At 43.7% G+C, this 22777-nt stretch overlaps 1 protein-coding gene across 2 annotated transcripts in view; it reads right to left on the bottom strand.

Moving 5' to 3' along the window:
* The window catches only part of adgrv1 (adhesion G protein-coupled receptor V1), a 203650-nt gene that overhangs the window by 123903 nt on the left and 56970 nt on the right, over positions 1-22777 (bottom strand). Inside the window, exons 24-46 of one of the 2 annotated variants that reach the window (XM_015360604.2) lie at positions 22176-22378; positions 21850-21979; positions 21189-21269; positions 19388-19527; positions 18170-18779; positions 17637-17852; positions 17110-17325; positions 15484-15728; positions 15211-15392; positions 13700-14511; positions 12576-12785; positions 8881-9011; positions 8509-8608; positions 7589-7768; positions 6838-7001; positions 5944-6031; positions 4293-4316; positions 3618-3696; positions 3171-3309; positions 2085-2226; positions 1580-1845; positions 857-1032; positions 131-255 (exon numbers count right to left, since the gene is read on the bottom strand). In XM_015360604.2, the coding sequence (XP_015216090.2) occupies positions 131-255; positions 857-1032; positions 1580-1845; positions 2085-2226; positions 3171-3309; positions 3618-3696; positions 4293-4316; positions 5944-6031; positions 6838-7001; positions 7589-7768; positions 8509-8608; positions 8881-9011; positions 12576-12785; positions 13700-14511; positions 15211-15392; positions 15484-15728; positions 17110-17325; positions 17637-17852; positions 18170-18779; positions 19388-19527; positions 21189-21269; positions 21850-21979; positions 22176-22378 (4659 nt within the window). The remainder of the gene's footprint in view (positions 1-130; positions 256-856; positions 1033-1579; positions 1846-2084; positions 2227-3170; positions 3310-3617; positions 3697-4292; positions 4317-5943; positions 6032-6837; positions 7002-7588; positions 7769-8508; positions 8609-8880; positions 9012-12575; positions 12786-13699; positions 14512-15210; positions 15393-15483; positions 15729-17109; positions 17326-17636; positions 17853-18169; positions 18780-19387; positions 19528-21188; positions 21270-21849; positions 21980-22175; positions 22379-22777) is intronic. The other variant, XM_015360609.2, reaches the window with a different exon arrangement.

Genomic DNA, 22777 nt, shown 5'->3' with positions numbered 1-22777 from the left:
GAGACACATTTCAGATCTTTAGATCATGGCTGTGTTTGCCATGAAATATCCGATTCCTCGGTAGAGTACAGAGTCGGTCTACAGCAGGGGAGAATGTACAGACTGGGACTACAGCGCTCAGTGCTCTTACTCATGCCATGGGCGGTGTCCGACTGCGATTCCCACTCCACGCTGACGGCGGTGTCCAAGCCGTTGCTGCGGGACACTGTCAGGTACACGGGCGCGTTGCCTTCCTGAACGGTCACCGAGCTTGTCCTGCAGGGCGGAGAGAACCTTACTGCCGCCTTCGTCGCGCACTCTAAAAACGGCCAACCTCAGCCTGTCAGATCCCAAACAAAATGGTCTACATAACTGGTTATGGGCCGATATGCCTGAAACACTGCACGGGCCGTCAATCACAAGATGCCAAGGATTTTCACAATCTTCATATTGCAGCTTTTACATCTTCCACATTAATTACTGCTCACCGGCATGAAGACGCACTTCCAAACGTAGGTTCATGTGCTTCAGGCACATAAAAATGATTGTACGAATCATTAATTCATTTACAATGATTTGGGGAATTACAAAAATTGTGCTGGGTTTACTGACTGATCACCTTCAGTCAGTGGATAAGATTTTGATAAACGTGGAAAATTCATTTTTTTTGCAAGAATGGAGCAGTAGCATGCGTGTAGTACAGAATACAGCATATTTATATTATGGGCAGTGTAGCCTGGGACATATTAAATTAATGATTCATATGGTGGGCAGGGTAGAGGAGTCTTCTTGTCCCCCGTGTGATGCAATTGGCTATTGGTTTATTCTACATCTTTTAAAGTACAGAATAGCAGCACTTCGCAGTCATTTTCCAGACCTGTTATTGAGGGGGAACAGCCTGAAGAGCCCGAGTGGAGCCTGGTTCTGCAGCACAGTGATGAGGGTCTGCAGGCTCTGTCCCAGCCGGGCTCCTCCGGTGGGGCTGGACAGAGTGATGGCGAAGGTCTCGTTCACCTCTGGCTCCTCATCCAGCACAGCCCAGATCTGCAGGGTCTGAGGAGACAAGGGGGACCAGACACGTCGCTCACACTGCAAAACTCATAGCTTTGCCTTTTCTTTTCCAAAGTTAAAATGTCACAACTCACAGGAGGGCAAGTTGAACAAGTTGTCATGGCAAAATGTAAATTTATTTTTGTAGTTATACATAAACTGAAAATTGAATCCTTGTCAATTTTTTTCTTTAAAATGAACACTTCATTGTTTGATTTCTCTCTTTTTAATTTCTTGGCCACAAATCCTATAGCATTGTAGAGAAAAAAAAACTTTTCTTTGAACTTCATAACCTGAAATGCGTTTCAGTGGTTTCTACAATACAAGGTCAGCGATGTTACAGATTCTTGCACAATTGTGCGCTTGAAAGCAAAGGAGTTTCCTCAGCCTTCACATCTTCTGCAGCATTTTCCCCTCTTCCCAGGGTCCTAACACACATCTGTCTTAAAACCTAAGAGAAGACCGCAATCAGAAAATGCTTAACATTGTCCCTTCTGGTACAGGAGCCCTTACCCCTTAAAGTTACAGATCTACCCACAGTTCTCTCTACCTTGAATCTTACTCCATCTTCTAGGATGACGAAGCCCTGCGAAGGAACCAGGTCCCCCATTGCTTCTGTCCCGTTGGTGTCGGTGATGAGGTAGTGGACAGTGACTGTACCAAAAGTCCCCTGGGGAGGGTCGCGGACGATGTACAGAGTGGCCACGCTCTCCGACAGGCCAGACAGGGAAGTGGGCTCTCTTAGGAAGAAGTGCTGGCTGTTGTTGAAGGAGATGACCCCATGACCATCATCGTTGGCAAGGACAGTCACGGTAGCTACGCAAAACAGAGGGATGAAAGAGGTTTTTCCACCTGTTTTTTGTGTTTCCACACTGCTTATTTAAATAGGTTTACAAATGATAGATATGAGACATACAAATAATCACTGAGATTATAGTTGATTGATATAACACTCGGTCTCTCTGCCTCAATGTTTAATTTGTCCAGTGGCATAAATCGGAAACAATCAAATGCCCAGTTCTCCTGTTAGGTGCCGTACACAGGGTATTCTGTACCTGTTGTTCCGTCTCCCAGCTCAAGCCCGAAAGAGGGATTGGCCAAAACCAGCTGGAACCTCTCATCACCCTCAGGTATGTCATCATCAAAGATCTGGATGTCGATGAATTTGTATCTCTCACCATTAGCGAAGTGGACGATCTGCAGTTTATGGGATGTTCACAATAAATCACTTCTAAATCATAAAGACTTATGATATTGGAAAATAAATGCATAATGAATTACTACAATTAAAATAAAAAGAAATAAGCCATAAATAAATTAGTACATATTATATAAAATTATATAATATAGAATTATCTAATTTATTTATTATTTATTAGGAATAAATAAAAAATCATTTAAAATAAATTAATACAATGGTAAAAAAAGATGGGAATAACTGTACAGAGATTTGGCTCATAGTCATGTCAAATCTACATTTGTCATTATAGTCTGATCAACAATGCTAGAAGGCTACTTTCAATTATGTGAAACTTTAAGTAGGTGGAAGAAGTCTCACTGGTTTATTGTAGGCAGCACTACACTAACTAAAACTATCACTAAAACATCTGGATGTTATAAACAGCTACAGTATGTGTCAATCTGCTCTGAAGGAGCCCATAGCAAGGGGAATATTATTGCCTTCCTTGTCAATATGTATTTGTTCTATAACCAGGGTCTCCAGCCCTGGCCCTGGAGAGCCCCAATTCAGTTACTCATAGGTCACCTGTTTTTAAAGTTTAGCAACATCTGTGAGCTCCCGACGAACCAAACAAGTAATCGCTTGAATAAAGAGATCTCTGGTCCTTGAGGCCTACAGAGTGCTTTAGTTTTTGTCCTAAATGATTTCTAATTATATTATATTAGTTAAAGCTTCATTGATCACAGTGGGTTTGCTCCATCTCCTTAGAAATTGGTTTAACCATGATCCACAAAACTTCAGGACTTGGACTGGAGAGCCCTGACCTACAAGGTTTTGAAATACTGTTGAAGTGGGATCATCAGATCTCTTAATTGAGCCTTCAGAAAGAATGCTTATTTCCCCCTTATTATATATCAATTGGTGAAGAAACAAAGGTGCTCTTGTGTTCGGATGCCTTTACCGAAGATGTTGCGTTGTAATCAAGGCCCAGCTGCGCCTCGAGATTTTGAGCATAAAAGAAGAGAGACACATTCCCATAGGTCCCTCTGTTCCTGTAGGCCACTAGGGTCAAGCTGCCTATTGTTTCATTGATTTCAAAGCTGAAAGAACAATAAAAAGGCAGTGTACAAGAGTGACATGCAGCAGGAGCATCCTTAATGTACACCGGCTTCTGTACCTTCTCTACAGCAGTGGGCAACGTTTGTCAATTAGTCAAGTGAAGCAGGACCCACCTGAAGTCCCAGAGGAACTTGACTAACAGACTCTCTCATGACAAACGTTGTCCACTTTTAAAAATAAAACCCAATAAACATCATTTGAACACAATAAAAAATAAAAACAGGTAAAATGGATTTTTAGCGTATACAGCTGTTGTTCAGTTACAGTATTACATCAAGGTGGCACTTACTTCACACTTTGCCATTCGATGATTCCTCTGATCCCATCATTGGCTTCGATTGTGACCTGTGCCACAAGACCCCCGACATCTAGAAACACGCAATTGGTATTCAGTTTGGACTTTTCCCAATTTAACTTTCCCAAAATAACTTTTATAACACACAGCTACAACAGCCTTATGCTGCTATGCATGGGTTAAGATTCTTTTAAGGTATCATCTGAGACCCAGAACTGTCTTCTAGTGCATTGAGAACTGACTGTGATTTGACTTTGTTCCTCTACAAAGCTGTTCATAGAGGTTTTTTGCCATTGTTTTCACAACTACTGTACTTCTCATAATAATGTACAAGCTAATCAAGGGGTAAAATATCCTTGTAAAAGTTGGAAAATATCCTCATACTTATTGTATATTCTATGATGTCTCTGCCAGCACAAGTGGTGTAATATTTTCCTTTAACAATAGTTAAAGGAAATATTGTGATGTGTCATCATTATTAGTAAAAGCCATGACATTCTTAGAAAATCTAATTTCATATCTGTATTTTGTATATATTGGTAGGTGTGAAATCCTGAAAAGATTTTTTTGGAATCTCTGCTATTAGCTATTGGGTCCCATGTATTGCGACTGGGTTGAAGTCCAATTTAGTGTCTGAGATATTATAGAACATGACTGTTTCAGTGTTACCTTTAAGAGTATAATGAACCACATCTTGAGGCGACAGAGGCAGGAGCACAGATGAAGAGAAAGAAGAAACGTTTAAAAAGCGCAGGAAAGAAAATTATACAGAATGACACATACAGTACTTGTCTTTCATCTAATGTTGCTGAACAATACCTTCTAAAGAAAATTGCACTCACTTTCTGAACACCTGTGTTCACACTAAGACTATCATGGAAAGCCCTGAAATTATGTAAATCTCCAGTGGTCCATGATGGAGGCACTATTTTGCTGCTCGTTCTGAAGAAATCCACTGAGTTGATTTTGTCACTGCCTTTGAGGATTGTGAATACTTGCATCAGCTCACTTGTATCTAGAATGTCATGCAGACAATGAGCTACCGTCCTGCAGCTCATTTTTGTCCTTCAATGTCTTCTGCAGTAGCCACCGCAGTTGGAAAGCGATTATACAAATGGATCAAGTGTGGCTGACTTTCCTGTCACAGGGCAGTGTGTTTACCCTCTGCATTCCAGGATGTGGACCTCCCTCACAGAGCTGGTTTATATGGACTGGCCTGCTGGTTGTTGAAGCAGAACATCTCATTTTCCAGGCTCCTCCAATGGCTTCATCCCATCTTCTGCTTTCCTTGCAGTACTTAAAATATTGTTTTTTTCAATGCTTGTTTATACACATTCCTAATTTTTTTAAATTAACACAGTGGCGTGCTACAGGGATTAATTTTAGACTTGTTGCTCTATTTGACATACAGTATATCAACAGTTCGTTAGAAAATAAGTTTGAAAATAAGGACTGGCCTGGACTTTATCAAAAGTGTAAAACAATCCATGATCGAAGAAAAGCAACAAGACTGATGCTTTTGATGCTGGTCTCAGGGATTTGCCATGGACAGACAGGATAAAGGAGATGCGTCTCTTCTGTCTAGCACAAAAAAGACTGAAAGGAACATATAAAATCCTAGGAAATATAAATGGTGTCAACCTAAGACAAGGATACAGGTCCAAACAGGAAACTAACATGGAATTAATTCACCACAGAGAAAAAGAAATGCTGATTTACACAAAGAGATATGGGGAACTCAGACTTCCCAGCCAGACTAGTGTAGAACAAATTCTGGGCTCTGAAATGCCTGGGTAAAGTTTTAACTTCCCTTAGCTTCTAAACTATCAGCGGAGGAAGATGGGCTTTTCTAAATATATGTTTGTATTTAAACAACTTTAAACAGCTAGAGAAAAGGAGCCACAAAGAATGACAGAAGTCAATTACATGGTGAAGAGCAGAAAGACAAAAAAGACAAAGTTTCAAGTGGAGCAAAGTGTGTGTTTTTATACTGCTGCTTTTTCAGAGGATGTCGGGGATGTTTTGGAAACCGTCTGCTGTTAAAATGTTTTATGTATTATTTACACAATGTTTTTTTTTCTTAGTAAGCTTTTCCAGATATTTACAGAATGTTTTTTTTATTAGTAAGCTTTTCCAGATTTCCATTGTTCCACAATAAAAAGGCCCACTAATTATTTTGGTGTCAGGCCCACAAAAGTTAATGGTGCCTGAGATATTACTCTTCCAATATGTCCTTTAAACTACAGCAAAGTAACACAAGTCTGAAAGAGAGGATCAACATTCACACTTCAAACTGCACAGTCGGTAAAATGCCCCTTACCAAACTTGGAAGCCGTGAGAGAGGTTGTGATGAGAACTGCAGACGTGATGTTCACGAGAAAAAACTCCTGCAATTCAGGGATGTCGTCCTGAAACACAGTATTTGAAACTCACAGAAACGTCACCATCGGGATGACAGAGATGCACGAGCTGCTTATGACTTTTGGGCCTTCCGGTACAGCGCTTTATGTCCCTGCTGGACCCACAGCGACACCCCTTCCTTTTCCTCTGTTCTTGCATCACGATGTTTTAGCGCATTGCAGACTGTTTTTGTCACCTTCAATGGATGTCAGCTCCATTTTTTACCAGTTATTATTTGATGAGCATCCTAACTCAGCACTTCAGGTTTTCTGTGGGTGCCCTTCACCCAGCCCTGACCACCTGCAGCTCAACCACAGGCCGGCACGCTGCCAACGGTCAATCTGTCACGATCGCCATCCCTCCTCTAGAGGGCGCTCCCACCCTTTTTATTATCATGTTCGCCTGCCCCCCCGTTCCGTCCTTTATTTATACCCGGTGCTCCGGAAGCTCGGGGCTCTGCATTGGAAGACGGACACCCAGAGGCCTGGCCTTGTCACTCCATTTCTAACCTCCGCGTTCCTGTTCGAGTTCCCCCATCCCGGGGATTTTAATCGTCCTTGTCTTGGATGGACCTCCCGGTTTTGGATTGTGGACTGCGCCCCGGTTTCCCTTTCGGACTTCCTTGGACTTGTTTGCCAGCGGCTCCCCCCCTGCACCTGGATTCCCTGTCGGCAACGCCCCCTGTTCGCCATCCCTTCCATTCCCTCCTAACCGCGTTTTCCCCGTAGCGTTTTCCAGTCACTTCCGGATTCTACCGTCTGCACAGGGTCCTAAACTACGCATCGTAACACAAGCGGGAGGGTTGCTCTCTTACATCAAGGATGGTGATGCTGATGGAGGCCGAGGTTTGCCCCTCTCGCAGCAGCACAGACCCGTCCGCGGGGAGGAAGTCCAGGCCCGGCTCGGCCAGCGAGCCCTCTGTCACGTTCGGGTCTCGCAGCGACCCCCGCGCTGTTGCATAGCTGATGTTGATGGCTCCTGGCAACAAAGTCGAAGAGAGCGCTCTGCATCATGGCGGCTGATTTCACGGCTACGTCACGCTGCGCTTACGAGCAGAGGATTTTTGTTAACGAGCTGTAACAATGCTCAGATGAACGGAAGTGGGAATAAATGAGGCCTCGATGGATACTGTCTGTGGACTGAAAATCAACATTTTTTTATAAGTAAGGAAGATGAGTTCCAGCTGCATCTGTGACATACAGCCCTGACACTTTAACTTCAAAATACGTTAGTAGCACAGAGATCTGCAGCTGTGATTAAGATTATACTTCATTCTACCAGAGAAATCTCATTACAGGTACATACTGTATTGTTAATTCTAATGGAGTACCATAAGGAGTCCATAAGGACATTCCCAATGAGGTACAATATTGTACCTTAAAACTTTATTGATCTAAAAGGCAAGGGCTCCACAGACTGAGTGCTTAATCATAATTTGCATAGTATTGCTTTTTGATTTGAAGACAATCAAAAGGACATCTGACATCAGGTTGAAATGAACCTCCCTTCTGCGTAGACAGTCATCAGATGTGAATGATCATCACAGTGGTGATACTGAGACTAACCCAAGGATCCAAACTCCCTGTTGATGAAGAGCTGGATGGTGGTGTTCTTCTCCTGTGTGGAGACCACTCGTGAGGAGGGGGCGAAGTTCAGCACACCGTACGGCTCGTCGCTGGCCTCCACCGTCACCACAGCCTGAGAGCCCTGTCTGTCCAGCACAGCTAGTCCTGTGGGAGGGACCCCTGGACAGGAATACACACAACATCACCCCTTCACTCGCTGACTGCTTTTATAAAATTCCCACATGGAGATACAGATCACTGAAAGCTGAAAAGCCTATCCTGGACTCCTGGACTGAGAGACTCTTCTGTTGCTAGAGAAAAGTAGAGAGTCAGCTGGACTAACTTTGCTAACTTTGACTTTCTAAGAGGAAACAGGCAGAACAAAAGACACTTTTATGACAATTATTCCTCCTGTGGCATTCTGACTGGATGAGATCTTATTAATATTCATATCCATAATTCATTGAGACCAAATTACCTTCCGATCGATGGATTCATAGATGGAGTGAGGTTGGGGAAGGGAGTTGTGATCCTTATGGTAAGTCTGAATAACTTAGTGGCCTTTTCCTTCTCCTACCCTGTATTTGTTGCAGAAAGCAAGATAGGGTAAATGTAATAGAACAAATTGTTTGGGGCCATCAAGCCTGAAGAGGATGCACTAGACAACTTAAGGGTGGCACTGAGTCCTTCCTTCAGCATGGCAGAAGGAAACCTGCCTGGATGATCGGACTTAGCTGAGAATGTGACACGAAACAGGAAGCTCCTTTTTGTTCATTTACTGGGGATTTTGGAGTTCATTTATGAGGGTGTCACTTGTGGGTTCCTTTTTTCTTTGGACAGATTGTGTTCCAGTCATTGCTGGATGGATAATAGCTGTTATTATGCGAAACAAAATCCGTAGTTGACAAGAGCGAGGTTACCTTCGGTACGAATGTTAGACAGGACAACGCTGTATTCTTCCTTCTCCTCGGGAACTCCATCATCCAGCAGCCGCAGGACTATAGTCGCATTCAAGGAGCCCTGCAAGGTGATGTTCAAGAGAAACCAAAGCGTTCTGAGCTCTTCTTTGTCAAACTGGCCCTTGCATTGCTGTGCCTTGATTGAAAGAGTACTAGAAGAGTACTATGGCTGCTTTGCATAAGGAATGAATGTTTTAAATTCTGTGGAGAGCAAACTTCCTACGCATTTTACCCTACACTGATATGGCACAACAAGCACAGCACATCTGAAGCTAAGAAGAAGGTTTTGCTATCCTTCTCCAGCGAACATTTTCCATCTTTAGTCTGTTTCACCTCGGGGAAGACGAGTACTCCGGAGACGTTGGCGAAGTTCTGCGCCACGCGGGGCCCCTCGACTCGCCAGGCCGCAGTGACGTTGCCCAGACCAGGAGGGGTCCTCGTCACCAGCAGTCGCAGCGTCTCCCCTTCAAGAGACAGAGCGAGAGCGCTTACAGCGAGACGGCCGCGGGAACAGCCGCCAGAAAACAAACCACACAGAGGACAATCCATGCAAACACACCCCACCGCTATACTGAACAGAGGGAGGCTAAGAGAAAGTCCCATTGCACACCAGCTCCATCTGAAGCTTTTAAAAGCTTCAGTTTCTTATACGTGTTTTATTTGATTGATTGGGCAAAAAAAAAAGGTCACGTTTTCAAATGGAAATGGAAAATAAACATTTTGGAGAGTTTAAGATCCTGCAGCTTGAAACGTAAGACCCAAAAATTTGTTCTGCAATCACAAGACTTTCATCTTTTTCCCTGGTATATGAAATATATTTCTGAATCTCAACAGGCAATGCACTGTATATTATTTAGGAATGTATTATTTTTGTCTTTATTCAATCAGGTAAAATAATGTGTAACTGAAATCTAGATGATTTGAAAGACAAGCGGGGTGAGAGAGAAGTAGATTTTGGTCATTCTTTCTTTGAATTAGACTTTATGCAGCCTGAATAATACTGTTATGAAACCTTCTTAGCCGCTACATAGCATGTTGTAACAACATCTATAAGCCGGAATGACAATTCTTCCAAAAGACATGACCGGTTATAATATATTGTCGATTTTCATAATAATGCCAATACTAACACTTAATGCTAACCCCAACAAATGTAAACCTAAAACATATATATTGTATGTCTTTCGGAACAAAGGATTATGCATGTTATGACATTATATGAATTATATGAAGGTATTATGCATGCTACTTAGTACCTAATTCAAAGGAAGATTGAGAGCTTTAACCTCATCTGAGGAACAAAAGGGTTTGGCTGTTTTCAAACCTGTTCTGGACCAAAAATATAAGAATGCAAAGCTTGTGCAGTGGATGTGACTTTTAATGTAAATACAAGGCAAGCAGAAATATCTTTTTTTTTTCGCATTAGCTAGGAATGTGCACAATATAAACACTGCATACAAATAATTACCTTTAGTCCTTGTAATTTGTTATGTAAATATTAAATAATATACCAAATAATAATATTAATTAAATATTTACATAAATCATATGACAGAAACAGAGACTAATGAAAGAAGTCAGTATGTGCCAACATTTCATGCACGGCTTCATCAAGAAATCATCAAGACACTGACAGGAGTGGCCGTCATGCACAGACAAATCCCACATGCTGAGGTTCCGGAAGTACAGGAAGTGGAAACCAAGCTCTTAGTGCACGATTAGACTTACATTTTTTAGACACGTGCACAGAACACTACTGTTCATTTCACAGGCCAACCTTTATTCGAACACTGAAGAAACTATGAGACTCAATTACGAGCAGGAGTATTAATTACAGTATAGATGAGCTCTATTTCTGAACATCAAAGATGCTGAGAAAAACACAATTACCTTCAAAAAGATATTTATTCTTCTCTCATTTTACCTGAACCTCAGAATATTTTAAATGTGTGGTAAGTGTGTTCTAGCAATCCACACAATAAGTTTTTGTTTATTTTTCATGTACATGTGCCTGGGGAGGCACCTAGAAATGAATAAAGGGTTACTGTTCAGCCATCAGGAGATGAAATAAAGAAAGCACATTAGTTACCACTGCTGTATTACTGTGGCGGTTCATTACTAACACCGGACCATGGTATGCAGTACATAAAGCACACTGGATCGCAGTGCTAAGGAGTGTGTTTTTTGTCATCACTGCTGGTATGAAATATTGAAAAAACATTCAAGAGTAGGAGATTTTTAATTTCTTATCCTTTGTGTTTTGTTTAACAGTTACAGTATTAATTATATCTTCCGGTTTCTGCACTTTTCATCTGGTCAGTACATGCATAATGACATTGGCTTTAAAAAGGACGTTCCCACATGGCTTTAAAAAATCATGAATTACACCCTGGGAGCCAATTCCTCACAGATCTCCTGTCACATTGTGGAAACTCCTTCTGAAATAAAGGAATGGCTCTGTTATATAAACGAAGAAAAAAACAACAACTTGTTAAATTATATAAATTGCTCCTGTCAATTCTGAGCTTTAAATCGTTATACTTGGACCCGACACCATTTAGAGTCATTAGATGTAGGATTCACTTGCATTTCATGATTTTTTATTTTTAAGCCAATGCCTGGTAGGCACTCATTTAACATTCTCAATGAAGACAGCCGCTCAGGTCTGTCGATCGTGGTTCATGTGAATTTACAGCCTCATTAATGGCTCTCGCGCGTTACTGACGATGGCGGATTGATGTTTCTCCAGGAGAGCCATGAATGGAAGGAAAGCAGCACACACGGGCACTAAATCCACATAAACCACAACCCCACCCGCAGGACTGAACAACAGTATTGGACTTTGTGCTGCACTGTATTAAATTACAGTATACATATGTATTTTATTAGTATTTGTACACTGCATACTTGGAAATGGTACCTAAAAACAGTTGTTTCTGTACTGCACGTGTCAAAGACAGAGCTTTTAAACGTGGCGCCAAGCAGGAATGTGGTAATACAGGGAGCAGAAAGAAGTAAACAGAGATACCCCCACTTGAAATGAAAACCTCTTTACTCTCCTCGCACAGGCAGTAAAACAAGAGTAAGGTTCACACTTTGTCTCTCAAGGACTCCTGATAGACGTTTTGACAGACAGCAATTCACGAACAGTACAAGCCAGTCTTTTTTGGGGTGTCCCTTAGGGTTTACTGGGATGTTTTAGCAGGAATAGCCAGAGTACAGGCTGCACAGGTTTGGTGGGGTTTATGTCTCATGATTAGGCAGCTGTGACTCTCTTTACCTCATTACATCTTTGTCCTGCAAGAGGACTGTAACCTGGGGGAACCAGCTTCAAAAAAAAGAAAAAAAGACCCTATTTAGTAAGATCTCTACTGATTGAATCAGGCAGAAGACCCTCTTGCAGGTTGTTCGTGTACTGAGCAAGTAAAGGCTATTCTCAAAAAATCTCTAGACACCTGTTGCAGTAAGCTGATTCTTTGCTATGAGTTATATTCCCACACCAGAAATGACCATCAGTCCCAAATACCAGAATCGCAGATCAATATTATTAATATTAATCTCAAACATATTTTTCCAGTGCTACTGGTACATTCAGTATCAGAATAAACAGGTCTTCACCTTGGGTATCTTATTTACTCAAATCTGTACTGTATCGCGTGCTGTGAACAAAAAAAAAACATGCTTTTCAAAAGACCGACAGGAAGAAGGTAGTTTCATTAAGTAAAAAAAAAAGAGTAAAAAAAACCCCAAAAGGTCTGTTCTTTCCATAGTCCTCATTACTGCTTGGCAAGAAAAGACATAACCGCAAAGGTAAGTCACAACTATCGTATAAAGCCAAACATCTGGATGAGAAATTCAGAACGTGTCTTCTTTAACATGTGTTTAAAAAAGAAACTTGCAGCGCTGCAGTTACGTTCTTGGAGCAGCAGGAAGCTGTCGGTGTGGTGGGGTCGGGACTAAAGAGAGAGCGTTAGTGTGGGGGCTCATGAGGAACACCAGGAGCGCGGTCAGCAGGCACAGCGACCCACCTTCTTGAGCGACGACCGATCTGGAGGCGGTGTGGAACCCCACCACCCCAGCCGCATAGTCATTGGCCAGAATGACAATGGTGACGGTGTCCGAGCTCGGGAGAATGCGGCTCCCTCCTTCCGTGTTCGTCAGACCGATCACGATCGTTTCGTTGTCCTCTGGCTCGGCGTCGTCCACAATGGACAGCTCGACGGTCTTCATCACATCGCCTTCGGACAACACAGACAAATGACCGTTGCAGGAGCAGGACGGGTGACCGCTAAGCAGAATCGGTTGCTTTTTTAGGATTAATATTTTACTTGTTTTGCCCTGCCATTGCTGTGTAATTGCAACACATATCAGTCGGAGCGGGGGTTCTGGGGCTAAGGATCTGCGCCTGTGGCTAGGAAGTTGCCGGTTCAAATCCCGCGATTGGCAGTGGAATCCTACTCTGTTGTCCCCTCAGCAAGGCCCTTAACCCCAACTGCTCTAGGGATGCTGTATAAATTGCTGACCCTGTGCTCTGACCCCCAGCTTCTCTCCCTGTCTGTGTGTCTCATGGAAAGCAAGCTGGGGTATGTGCAAAGACAAATTCCTAATACAAAAAAATTGTATATGGCCAATAAAGTGATCTTATCATATATCAGTCATTTTTGTATTAAAGAAATATAATTATTTTGGAATTTATAGACTAATATAACAAGCTAAAACAGCAGAAAATCTGTTTTGGAAATATCACGGATTAAATATTAGCAGAAACTCAAATCAACTGCATATTTGTACATAGTAGGTGTAGAGTAGATTTTAGATTTGAAATTAGATTTGCATGTATTCTCCCATACAAAGACATTAAGGAATCCACTAAAAAAGATCAACAAAACAGCAGCAGCAACAACAAGCTAAATAACACGCAACTTAAAAACAAAGTCAGACAAGCACTGCTCGTCTCACACTGCTTGTCTGACTTGCTTTTTCAAAGCTTATTTAACTTGTCTTGATGTTGCTGCCGCTGTTCTGTGTTTATGTGTTTTTGTGGATTCCTTAGTCTTTGTATGGGAGCACACATGCATCTTAGCATTTCACTGCACTTGTGCACATGGCAAATAAACTGAACTGAACTAATGTTGAATTACAACAGACTCACCTTCTGCAAAAGTGAGGATCTCCCCAGTCCCGTTGAAATCGACACCAGGTGCGGCAGTGCCCCCCACCACGCTCCACTCCACAGTCACCTGCCCCAGGCTGCCTCCTCTTCTCTCGATCACCAGCAGCACGGAGGCCCTGGGCTCCTCCTTCACCTCCAGGTACCGCCCGCTGTCCGTGGCGTTGCGGCTCGCGCTGTAGATCAGGAAGACGCCAAAGGCATCCCCGTTCATGGCGATCGTGACGGCGGCTGTGTCGGGCTGGCCTATGGTGGGGTTGTTCCGGGGGGCGGCGGTCAGGTTCACCAGATCGACTTTCAGGAGGCGGACGGAGAACGTCTCGTCCACTTCCGGGAAGGCGTCCGTCAGGAGGGTCACGGTGAGGTTGGCCGTGCCCTCTCCTTCCAACACGTAGGCTGCCTTGGTGGTCACAGGCTCGTAGTCGCTTCCCGCGACGGCTTGCGAGCTGAACAAGGAGGAGGCCGCAGTGGTGTTTTTGACGAAGGTGAGAACCGCCGAGCTGTTGGTCAGCGCGATGCCAACAGACGCCACCCAGTCACACCTGGGGACCCCGGAGACGTTAGAGAAGGAAAACGCCAGGCAGGCGCGATCCCGCAGGCAGGCGGCGGCACAGGCGGGCAGCGGCTCGCTTTGGGAAGAGACGTTGATCGGCTGTCGGAGGGGGCTGTTCGGCACGGCCCGCACCGGAGGGTCATAGTAAACCAGAACGTCCTGCCCCTCTCTCAAAGCCCGGCCCACGACATCCGTCTCCGCGGTGCTGTACAAGATCTGCAGGCGTCCAAACAGTCCCCCGCTGGAAGGAGATGAAAAGAAGAAACACAGACGGAGGTGCAACAGGATGATTAATAACAATAATAATAGCCTACACTTATATAGCGCTCTTCTGGACACTCCACTCAAAGCGCTTTACAGGTAATGGGGATCCCCTCCACCACCACCAGTGTGCAGCCCCACCTGGATGATGTGACGGCAGCCATAGTGCGCCAGAACACTCACCCCACACCAGCTCTCAGTGGGGAGGAGAGTTGAGTAATGAAGCCAATTCATACATGGGGATTATAAGGAGGCCATGATTGGTAAGGGACAATGCGAAATTTGGTCAGGAAGCCAGGGTTGTACCCCTACTCTTTTCGAGAAAACGCCCTGGGATTTTTAACCTCCAGTTTAATTGTTCTTAAATTCAAGACCGGTTGAAATTAGCTTTCCTCTTGTTTCAAACAATTCCTATCTTTTGATTATTATTTACTATCTACTGATTATCGGATAGTCTTCGATCTTCCATTGTTTTTAAGTATCAGATAGCCAGTAGATAGTAAATAACAATCAAAAGATAGGAATAAAATAACCGAAAGCTGATGTTTTGGTTGTCTGTTATCCTTATGCCCGAAAGTCGTTGCCTGCAGTCCCATGTTGCCTTGCTGTAATAAGGGTAAATGCAGAAATGTTTAAAATGCTTGGCAACAGTAGTGAATTTAACAGCCCAGCAACAAACCTTCTCCTGACAGTGATATTAACTGTCATGGCTCCCTCCAGAGGCTCTTGGAAGCGGTACACCGACTGCCTGAAGGACACTGTCCCATAAGGATTATCATTGGGAGGAACCAGGATGTTCACCATTCTCTCAGCCCCAATGCTGCCTCCATTTGAGGCTCCTATCAGCTCCAGGCGGATTATCTGGGAAAGACATGTGATGTCACTTTCTTTCTCTGCTGCACACACAGCAAGCAAACATGTTGTTCTCTGCATATACAGTATGCCTTCCTACCTCTTCGTTCTCTGGAACATCATCTGCCAACACCTCGACAGCCAGAGTCTTCATGGTTTCTCCAGGAGCAAAGATGATCTGGCCTGAGACAGGCTGAAGGTCCCCAATAGCAGGCTGCCCGCTAACAGTGGCTGCCCATCGAACGGTCACATTACCCAGCGTTCCAGCATTCCTTATGATGGGAAAGTTTATCTTGGTGGAGTTGACATCGGGCTCCTCTACTGTGATGGAAGCAGCCTGAAAAACTACCAAACAGAATCATGTAAACATTTAACGTATGATCATTGTATATTGATCCACATTGCAACGTATGTAATGAATTACTTCCAATTAAGATGACTGCTTTGATAAACCCCATAGTCGCACACTGGGGGAGAATGGAAGTGTAGACAGACTCCTCCAATAGCACCAAATAGAGGATATTGGATATGCTTCACCATGCAGTACAATGCAGACAATGACCTGAAACAATGCTCCAACAGATTTGATATAATTAGTACCACAAGAATCTGAATTAGGGCCACTGCTCTTCCTAATTTATGTCAATGATCTTCAATCTTGTATTGTCACTAATCAGATTAAAGGGGACCTGAATCAAGTATTCACAATACTCTAGGGCACTTACAAAATCAGCAGAAACAAACCACAGGAACCACAGAAAATGTGGAAAACTGATTAGTTCAGGCATAACATTCTGCATTGCTGAGGGATAAAAACAAAATAGATCCTACTGTGCTTAGGGATAAAAATAAATACAAAAGGTGCCACCTTGAGCAGTCCTAACCTGGAGAGAGCTGAGCCTTTAAACTGTTTCACTAACTCGGATTTCAACGTGCCACTGGCAACAGTGGAGACATCCCACAGGGGAGGTTCAGAGATGACTGAGAAGTTAGTGTCTTTCACTTACGGGACCCTGGGAAGCCACAGGGGTTGCTGTTGACTAAACCCACCATTCCCCTGGTAGGGGGATTCCGATCACAGTGGACCACTGACATGGCCCAGTCTCGAGCCTGCGATGTCTGATTCCTGGAGTCCAACCTCAGAGCAGGCAAGTGACTTTACCAGTTGAGCTATGCAGGAGCCCCAGTTTGCAGATTTCATACAAAGTAGGGCGATATAGCCAAGGACAGGAAGATTACTGTGCACCAGGAACTCTGGAGAAAACATCTGAGCCAAATGTCTGAGCCGCTGAAGCTCAGAGCCGAGGGGCAGACACCGGAAGACTGACTTTACAACTACTAGAGAATGAGGCAAAGGGGATGCTAAGAGACAGTTGTGGAAGCTGCTGGAGGGCTGAATAATTTCTCTTTATTGTCATTTTGTTCTGCATTCACACTATAAACATGCAGATTAATTATTCAGGTGACAAGATTAAAGTCCGCGGCTACAACTGACTGGAAGACTCTACTCATCTGTTAAAATAGAACCATCACTGATCTGCACTGTTTAAAGCTGTCTATTATTCGGGCTTGTGTATGGTAAATGCAGAATGTCTTTTGCAGCACCAGGTATGCAAGAGTAAATTCCTCGTGTATGAAATGTACTTGACAAATAAAGGAGAATATGAGTCTGATTTTCTTATTTTTAAGGCAACATGACATAGTAAAGGCAAACATGAAAGCTAACCAAAAGACCCAAAGGGATCATCGGAGGGTTCGATGGTGATGACACTCTGGGTGAGTTCTCCAAGCAGAGCGCCCCCTGTGGTCTGGTTGAGGAGTTCAATGCGAAATTTCTCCTCCAGTTCTGGGATGATGTCATTGATGACGTAGATTGGCACAGGCTTGCTAGTCTCTCCCTCCAGCAGGACGACATCAGATGAGGCCACACTGTAGTCTTCCCCTGGCATATGGAAAAAATGACACTAACTCAGTCAGCACAGTGCCAGAAATAAACTACGGCACTTCCTCATTGGTTTACTGAATGAAATGCATGCATCTGTGAAGAGTGTTTATTCCAGGCATTATTTTTTTGCAGGTTTATACTGCCAATTTGGATATCATGTTATTTTGTAACTTGCTATATAATATCAAAACAACTACCGTTATGCCCGCCAACTCAAAACAACTGGAACTCCCAGTAAGAAACCATCATCAGACATAGTTTTGAAAAGGGGCACTCTTGGATGGCAGAAAACTACAAGCTTGGCTTACCAACTCTTGCAGTCATCGGCACTGCCCGGAATTTCACTGAGACGTCAGCGAAGATTCCTCCAGTCCGGGTGACGTTGACAATGGGCCCCACATAGAACTCTGCCACACTCACCGCCGAAGAGGACAACTGCAAGACCCCAAAGGCATCATCACTGGCTTCAATTACAACCTGGGCCACCGTGCTGTTCTTCAGGCCGAGACGAGGGGAGAGAGGAACTTCAAGGCAGAAAAAGAAACAAATTCAATCATTTTAATAAAGCTAGAAAATATTAATAACCAGGTGCATCACTGGTCCAATAATTTTTACAGTACCGTAAGATACAGTATTTGCACTTAAACGCTAGTGTTTACTTTTGCTTATTCTTTTTTAGGAACAAATCCTTTATTTAGTTTAATAGTTTGAAAAACAAACATTAAAAGATCATCTAGAACATAAGTATTTATATTCTATATAGAACTGGTAGGGTGACAGCAAAAGCACACTTTAGACATTGATAGACAGTGCTCTGAAAGACCGAGAGGAAATCCCTTACTAGGTCTATCTTGAACTCCTTTAATAAGAATAGCGCTGATCAGCTGTATGAAGACAGATTCTGCTTGTTCGGGTTCTTCGTCATCCAGCACACGAAGGCTGATGTGGGCTTCTCTCTGATTGGCTGAAAAGATCACAGAGTCCAGCAGGGCAATGTAGTCGCTCCCCTCCTTCGCCCTGGCAACACCAGGTGGGATGTCCGGTGACATTTCACTGTCTCTCAGGCTTCTGTATTGGACCTGCACGGATCCCATCAGCCCCTTCTGTCTCTCGATCACAAGTGTCACATCTCTGTTCCCTTCTGGGACACGAATGGGCCGACTTTCCTCCGAAAACACAAACAGCCCGTAGGGATCGTCGCTTGCCAGTATAGTGAACGTGGCATTGGTCAGGTTTCCCAGGCGTCCATGCGACACATTGGAAAGGAGTAGGGCGAAGCTCTTGTCCAGCTCAGGGATGTCATCTGAGGCCACCCGGACCACGACATCCCCTTCCGTCTGCCCAACCTCAAAGGTGACATTGCCAGCTCTGCGAACGAGGTCTGCCTCTGCACTCAGGTCCGCCTCCCAAAACAGAGTCACCCTGGACAGGGCCCCACCAGTGCGAACCACCTGACGCAACAGATCGCAAGACAGACAACGAGGCAGCGATTAGAGTGAGGAGACGCTTCCGCGTGCTGGCTACAAAAGGGACAAAAGGAGATTAATCTAAAAAAGAGGATAAAAAGAGGACACGGAAAAGAGTGAAATACTCAGTCTTTCACTCTTGGAGTACAGCTCTACAGCCAAGCCGACTCAGCCTTTACAGCTAAAACGTATCTCCATTTTAGTTTGGAGCTTGAACTTGCTGCTTGTTTCAGTATGGGGATGATGCATGGAGCAGGCATGCATCTCACTGTGAGGTCTGCATAGCAAATGGTTAAGAACAAGGTTATGATTCCCTGATAAGATATATTTCCATAACATTTGAAAAAATCACTGTGGCAAATGACAAATTATTAACAAACGTGCTGTTCCTATATCCCCCGATGTCAAAGGAATAACTTGGAATATTCTGTTTTTTTAATCATTGCTTACTTTCCATGATTATTGGGAATTTCCGACCATAAACTAAAAGCAAATAATGCCATCTGAATGACCTGAACGTAATAGCTCCACTTGACAAAAACAGAGCTTTTAAGATTGATAAATTTACAAATGGGCCTCAATGAATATCAGACCTGCAGTATGACGGTGCTGTGGTCTCCCTCTGGCTCTGTCCCACTCACTCTCAGTGAGCTGGTGCTGAACTGGAAGACACCATGGGCATCGTCGGAGGCAGCTATGGTCACGTTGATGTGAGATGCTATCCCAAGGCTGGCTGTGGACAAAGACCTGGGTTCAGTTTCTTCTTCCGGAACAATGCCATTACGATACTGCAGGGAGCAGTAGGAGGAGGACAGAGCCAAAAGCAAAAAGCAGCTCAGGAAGTCACTTGTCTGCCCTGCTTATCATGTGTAGGATAAAATGCTAATTATACGATACTGTATATCTAATTTATGCCACAAAGATCCTTGTCAAAGAGTAGTTTAAACAAATACAACTGAATGTGGAAAAACTATGTGGTATGTCTGTTCCCCAATATGTAAGCCAAAAAAGTCATTTAAACCACATCAATGTAAACCATCCCCTCAGAACAGTAAGCTTGCTCAGCAATGGGAGTAAAAAAATGCCAAGTTCAACAGGCAACAAGAAACAGTGTATCCTGTAGCATTTTTTAACCATTTACTTACACCAGACATTTTGTTTTTTACTTTCACATCTTTGGACAATTGTGTCTTTGGGCACTTATTCACTGGACTCACCACAACAGTCTTCCTGCTGTAGAGGGCTGGTTTGTATGAACAGCTCTCCTGCATACTGTACATCTGGAGAAAACTAGAAAACTAAGGTACTGTAGGCCTGCTCTTTGCACTGAACACAGAGAGCCTTCAGGTAAATGTTTAAATTTGTTACTGTATGTAATTGCTTTCCTTGGAGTCACAATAGATACTTTTGTACTATACATTAACTTTAATGTCCTGCGGGGCTTTTATGTCAGTTGTTTGATCGTTTCATTGTTTATTTGCTGAAATGTATGCCTTGTGATGAGCCATTCCAAATAACAACGTGGCTGAGATGTCATTTGGGCACATGGTTGTAAAAGATTGTGTATGCTGTATTACAATGTTGTGCAGTTTGTGAAGGAGTTATGAATGTGTTTTACACAATTAAGCCTCATTCAAGAAAAATGTTTATTTTTCCTTTCTTGTTTAGCACTTTAGGAAAATGCACTGCTTCAGATAACAGCAAGGACTGCTTTGTGAATGGTAGATCTTTCATGATACATAACTGTCTATTGACAATTAACTTTTTGAATTTTTTTTGATTGATCTAACGTAAAACGTCATTTGTCCACATTGTCTGTCCAGACCAGGTGCTACAGCAGTTAGACAGTATTGCGTTTAGGTAGTGAAACATGAACCAGAGGACACAAGTGGAAACCATGTGAAAGAACATTTAAAATGGAAAACAGGAGGTGCTCTTTACCAACAGAGTTGTGGGAGTGTGGAACAAACTGCCCAGCCATGCTGCTGAGGGCAATACACCCACTTCTTTCAAGGGTGTGAAAGGGTGTATCCTGGCTGAGATCCTCAGGTCACTTGGTTACTTACTACCAAATTGACAGATGGACTGAATGGCCTCCTCTCATTTGTAAACATTTGATGTTTTTAGATTTATATGCCTAACTTCTTATACTATACACAAGGAGAGTATAACCACAACATGGACTTACTATGGCAAAGAATTTGCACCTTCAATTTACACTGAATGGGCAATCATTTCTCCCACAAATAACAGGCTTCCCTGGATTCTGATGGCTGATGCTCATCCCTGTCTATCCCGTACAAGGCAGAGGGCGGCTCGGCTTCCCTATTTGAAACCACGGCTCTGGGTGGCTCTTGACAGGGAGGGTGTGTGGTGTTGCTCAGGGGTTCTTACCACGATGGTGTCGAGTTGGGAGGAAGAAGTCAGCGTCACTTTCTCCACTGCCACTGCCCTCACTCCTAAAGAGTTCATCAACTTCAGGAGCACACAGGGACACACACATTGATAAAACACAGACAGCGGACACAGTTAACAGGAGAGAAGAGGCGGCTGTGGAGCCCAGCTGTTCAGAACATAGCTCAGTGCCCAGAGGAAGTCACTGGTCCCACAACACAGATAGAGCACAAACGTTTCGATGTTCACATACAAAAAAAAAAGAGAAAAATCCCTGAAGTTTAAAATGTTGGTGTTTTTCAAGTTGATTTGCACATTATTATTTAGGGAGCAACAGTACATGTTGTTTGAAGCTGAAGATCCTTAAACTTGCCGGAGATGCCGTCAAAATAAGATTTAATATGAAAGACTGAGCGGTAAATGTTATGTAAATGTAAATGTGCCTGCCCATCTTTCTTGGAACTGGTCACCTTCAAAATGTGTATTCGTGTAGTTCAATGAAAACATTTTTGGAAAAAGCTGGTCGATGCAGTTGCTAAAAACGACTGTATGTATTGTTTTGTAATTCCTGATAATTACACATCACTTTTCTACAACTCTGTGTGCTTTCAGTTCTAAGAGATCAAAAAGTTGATTAAAAGAGCGCTCTTTTGTGTGTTACCTCCTCCATCAGGGTTGTAGAGCTCCACTCTGAAAGTCTTTTCCAGTTCAGGCACTGAGTTATCTGTGATGTTCACATGGATGTATTTAAACTTCTCTCCAGGTAAGAAGTCCAACACGCCTTCTGTCTCCTGCACATGAAATGACACAATTTACACTTTCATCTAATTTATATTGCTGCAATTGTCTCCAGTTAAAAAAACTGGATATTACATATAATAATATTACATATTATTCTTCTGCTTTGCTTAATTAAATGATTATGACTGATTGCTACCGTATGCAGGCTTTTAACTTCGGAGACAGAAGCATTGCCTGAGAGGTTACCTCAAAGTCGTCGGGACTGACAGCGGTCAATGGGACGGTCCGGTAGCCCGCCATGACCCTTCCCAGCAGGCCCTGCGCCCGCACCACCAGCAAGCTGACCTTCCCGTCCTCCTCTCGCACCGCGAGCCGCGGCCCCACGAGCGCGGGTCTGATCGCTCCGTCGGCGGGGCCGGGCGGGGGCCCGAGCGAGAACTGCAGCACACCTGCGCGGGAGCACAAACCGATGACGTGCGCGCTCCCCCGACACTGCAACGGCACAACGTCACGCCGGGCCGAAAGCACTCTAGAGGACCAGTGCCCTGAGACCACACACGGCGGTCAACATCTCTGGGTAAGGAGAGTGGAAACATGTTTCACTTGAATATGTAACAGGAGAATGCAACGATAACTCCTTTCATGATCTTCCTTCATGACTTGTCTTCATTTCACTTTCATAGACGGGTGTCGGCATACTCTTGGGACTTTGGTGACCTCGAAAGTGCATGGCACAGGCCTGCTGGCCACAGTGACATGCCTGGCAAGTTCCTTTCCCTTCTTATATATACATTCTACAAAGACACCTGCCCAGCCTCCGCCCTCCAACACGGAGCTCCTGTCTGCCA

Source organism: Lepisosteus oculatus, chromosome 3, assembly GCF_040954835.1.
Source record: "Lepisosteus oculatus isolate fLepOcu1 chromosome 3, fLepOcu1.hap2, whole genome shotgun sequence".
In the NCBI taxonomy this organism is placed as follows: Eukaryota; Metazoa; Chordata; class Actinopteri; order Semionotiformes; family Lepisosteidae; genus Lepisosteus; species Lepisosteus oculatus.
The sequence above is the reverse complement of the archived record's forward strand: the minus strand, read 5'-3'. Positions and strand labels throughout refer to the sequence as shown.